General features: G+C 43.6%; 1 protein-coding gene across 1 annotated transcript; it reads right to left on the bottom strand.

Annotated features, from left to right (window-relative positions):
- Positions 1-1,254: 1,254 nt before the first annotated feature.
- Positions 1,255-4,277, bottom strand: LOC106613267 (extracellular calcium-sensing receptor). The gene is made up of 4 exons (XM_014215354.3): positions 3,971-4,277; positions 3,361-3,569; positions 2,759-3,104; positions 1,255-2,490 (listed from the first exon to the last, which is right to left on the bottom strand). The coding sequence occupies exons 1-4, from the start codon at positions 4,275-4,277 to the stop codon at positions 1,574-1,576; spliced, it is 1,779 nt and encodes a 592-aa protein (XP_014070829.2). The 3' UTR covers positions 1,255-1,573.

The raw sequence follows: 4,277 nt of genomic DNA on the forward strand, positions 1-4,277 counted from the left end.
CCTCTTGGCACGCTGGCTCTATAGAGTATTTCCCCTACTGTCTAGTCTTCTTGGTACGCTGGCAGTACACAGTATTTATTCTAAAGTCTAGTCCTCTTGGTACGCTTCCTCTCTTATATTACCCCTGCAGTATAGTCCTCTTGGCACGTTGCCTCACAGTTGAAGTCGGAAGTTTACATTCACATTAGAAAAATATATTTAAACTATTAAATATGTTGCTTCAATATATCCACATAATTTTCTCTCCTCATGATGCCATCAATTTTGTGAAGTGCACCAGTCCCTCCTGCAGCAAAACAACCCCACAACATGATGCTGCCACCCCCATGCTTCACGGTTGGGATGGTGTTCTTCAATTTGCAAGCCTCCCCCTTTTTCCTCCAAACGTAACGATGTTTGTCCCCATGTGCAGTTGCAAACCGTAGTCTGGCATTTAATTGGCGGTTTTGGAGCAGTGGCTTCTTCCTTGCTGAGCAGCCTTTCAGGTTATGATGATATAGGACTCATTTTACTGTGGATATAGATACTTTCGTACCTGTTTCCTCCAGCATCTTCACAAGGTCCTTTGCTGTTGTTCTGGGATTGATTTGTTTTTTTCGCACCAAAGTACGTTAATCTCTAGGAGACAGAACGCATCTTCTTCCTGAGCGGTATGATGCCTGCGTGGTCCCATGGTGTTTATACTGCGCACTATTGTTTGTACAGATGAACGTGGTACCTTCAGGCATTTGGAAATTGCTCCCAAGGATGAACCAGACTGTGGAGGTCTACAATTAATATTCTGAGGTCTTGGCTGATTTCATTTGATTTTACCATGATGTCAAGCAAAGAGGCACTGAGTTTGAAGGTAGGCCTTGATATACATCCACAGGTACACCTCCAATTGACTCAAATGATGTCATCCAGCCTATCAGAAGCTTCTAAAGCCATGACATATTTTTCTGGAATTTTCCAAGCTATTTAAAGGCACAGTCAACTTAGTATATCTAAACTTCTCACACTCTGGAAGTGTGAAACAATGAATTGTAAGTGAAACAACTGTAAACAATTGTTGGAGAAATGACTTATGTCATGCACAAAGAAGATGTCCTAACAGACTTGCCAAAACTATAATTTATTAACAAGAAATGTGTGGAGTTGTTGAAAAACGAGTTTTAATGACTCCAACCTAAGCGTATGTAAACTTCCGACTTCAACTGTGTATGAAAATGTTTATTATATTATTATAATACATAATGTGATGAATTACAATATCAACTGAACACATGCACTTCAATGTTATATCAATTCATATAGGAATAAAGCTTTTCTTCAACAACCTGGAAGTGTTTCCACTCTGTAGGCTACTGCTAATGACATAATTTAGCAGTTCAAATTAAATTTTAACACTCTAGATTTGAACAATCTCTCATAACATTGGAATATCTCAAGTGAACCTGTGTCATGTTACTAGTTACAATGTTACCAATGATTACCTGCTAAATTGTTGGTCATCTCTGTCAGAGTAGTCCTACTGAACTGTATAATAAACCATATAACTGAATGTTACAATGTTTTCCCCCTCAATAATTTCTTAATAACGTATATCATTGGATGTCTTCTCCATAAGGTGTTTCTTGGTGTTCTTCTCCGGCCTGAACAGAATAATAAAGCATTTAGGAACAAATAATAGAAAGAACAACCCAAAGCTAGAGGTGATGATGGCAAAGATCTCCACAGCTACAGTGAACTTCCCAGGAGAGCTGACATAAGCTGGGATAAAGGTGATCCAGACAGCACAGAATATGAGCATGCTGAAGGTGATGAATTTGGCCTCATTGAAGTTATCAGGCAGCTTCCGAGCCAGAAAAGCCAGCACAAAGCACAAGAGAGACAGCAGTCCTATATAGCCCAACACAGCCCAGAAACCAATAGCTGAACCCACATCACACTCTAGAATGATCTTTTCCTTGTAGGTAGTGAGGTTTTTAATGGGGAAGGGAGGGGACTGGACCAACCACAGAGTGCATATCAAAGCCTGAACAAACGTGAAGGACACTACAGTCAATCTCTGCTGTGGAGGGCCAAACCATTTCATGGCATTACTGCCTGGAAGTGTAGCCCTGAAGGCCATCAACACCACTATTGTTTTCCCCAGAACACAAGAGATGCAGAGGACGAAGGTGATCCCAAACGCTGTGTGACGCAGCATACAGGACCATTCAGAGGGCCGGCCAATGAAAGTAAGAGAACACAGAAAACACAGAGTCAAGGAGAAGAGCAGCAGGAAGCTCAGCTCAGAGTTGTTGGCCCTGACGATGGCCGAAGTTCGGTGGCGGTAGAAGACAGTTGCCGTGGCGATGGCCAGACAAGCCCCGCCCACAGAGCAGGCGGTCAGGATGATTCCGAGGACCTCGTGGAAGGACAGAAACTCCACAGGCTTAAGGATACAGCGGTCTCTCTCAGCGTTGGGCCAGTACTCCTCGGGACAGATCAGACAGTCTGAAGAATCTGACCAGGACAAAACAACAGACATCAAATGTCAATAATAATAGATTCAGGTTTTATTTATTTATAAATACATGTCCCACAATGCTGCACTTTGTCAGTTTACTATAAAGAATGTTGAATTAATGTGCAGCTTACATGAGATAATAAGAACAGGAACATGATTGACAGACACTACCTTTGTAGTGCTGGTAATATGAATAAACCACTACTTAGTTAACCGTGATAGAAATTACTACACATTGTATGCCAACTATTCCTATAGTCCTACCTGTTTTATTACTTATTTCTCCCTCTGCACATTGGATACAGTCATAACAGCATACAGGCTTTCCTTTCTGTATAGCCTTACGAGTGCCTGGGGGACAGCTCTCACTGCACACTGACACAGGTACTTGTGTACTGTTCTTTACCCAGGTGATTTCCCTCTCCATGTCAAACCTCTGGTCAAGAGGCAGGGACGCATCATAGAGCCCCACTGTCACAAACTTCATCTTCCCACTCTCCCCTATCTGCCAGTTGACCAGCTCATAGGTGGCCACTGGGTCCCCGTTGGCATCGAAAGACACCTGGTACCCATTACGAGAGAAGTTCACACTCCTCAATCTCTCCAGGACCTGGGGTTTGGAAGGGCATGGGAGAGAGAGAGGGGACGGGAGAGATGGAGAGGTGGGAAGAGAGATTGTCAGAAGGGAAGAGAGAGAGAGAGAGAGAGAGAGAGAGAGAGAGAAACAGAATATTAATTCAACTCATATATTTATCAGATGCGTTACTTCAGAACAAGTTGAAAAGTATAATGAAAACTCCTAGGCCTTCATACATGTAGTCTAAATAAACATATCAATCAGGACATACAATCGTCTTGTCATTTACCTGTGTTGGCTTCACATTAAGGTTTTTGTCACAGTTCACAGTGGAGATTTCTCTCTCTTCACAAACAATGCTGTGGATGGCGTGTGCTATGGCGTATACAGCTTTATACACCATATTAGTGATACGCAGCTGAGATGTATCTGTGTAGGGGGTCTGTAGCTGCTGTATATCCTCACTGCCATCACACACCTTCTCCTCAACACCAACATCTGTAGTAGTCCATACAGACAGACAGACAGACAGACAGAATGAGAGAATGAGAGACAGACAGACAGACAGACAGACAGACAGACAGACAGACAGACAGACAGACAGACAGACAGACAGACAGACAGACAGACAGACAGACAGACAGACAGACAGACAGACAGACAGACAGACAGACAGACAGACAGACAGACAGACAGACAGACAGACAGACAGACAGACAGACAGACAGATAGATAGATAGATAGATAGATAGATAGATAGATAGATAGATAGATAGATAGATAGATAGATAGATAGATAGATAGATAGATAGATAGATAGATAGATAGATAGATAGATAGATAGATAGATAGATAGATAGATAGATAGATAGATAGATAGATGATAGATAGATAGATACCTTTCCCCAGCCTACAGCCAAAGGCTCCCTCCCAGAACTCAATGAGCAGGGGAGAGTTGGACACCTTCTGTGGGGAGAGGTCCAGGAGGAAGTCTCTGAGGCCGGGGATGACAGAGCGTTGGATGCCAAAGCCGATGGCCCCGGCACACTGGCCGAAGCGCAGCATGTCTGGGTCAGTGACCCAGGACTCAGTACCGATCCACTGGCGGGGCGGAGAGGGCAGGCGTTCCATCTCCTCCAGCAGGATCCTCATTTCCCCAATGGCTGTGAATGCAACCACCACCCGGGCTGTGGCGCTGGGGAACAT

Source organism: Salmo salar, chromosome 09, assembly GCF_965601325.2.
Source record: "Salmo salar chromosome 09, fSalSal1, whole genome shotgun sequence".
Lineage (NCBI taxonomy): Eukaryota > Metazoa > Chordata > Actinopteri > Salmoniformes > Salmonidae > Salmo > Salmo salar.

What these genes read in the sequence shown, in the direction of transcription:
- LOC106613267 (XM_014215354.3), bottom strand. Translation starts at nt 4,277, where the DNA reads ATGTTCCCCAGCGCCACAGCCCGGGTGGTGGTTGCATTCACAGCCATT. An exon ending in TGGCTGTAGGCTGGGGAAAG is followed by an intron (nt 3,570 to 3,970) that starts GTATCTATCTAT and finishes GGACTACTACAG; the next exon opens with ATGTTGGTGTTGAGGAGAAG. An exon ending in AGAAATAAGTAATAAAACAG is followed by an intron (nt 2,491 to 2,758) that starts GTAGGACTATAG and finishes TGTCCTGGTCAG; the next exon opens with ATTCTTCAGACTGTCTGATC.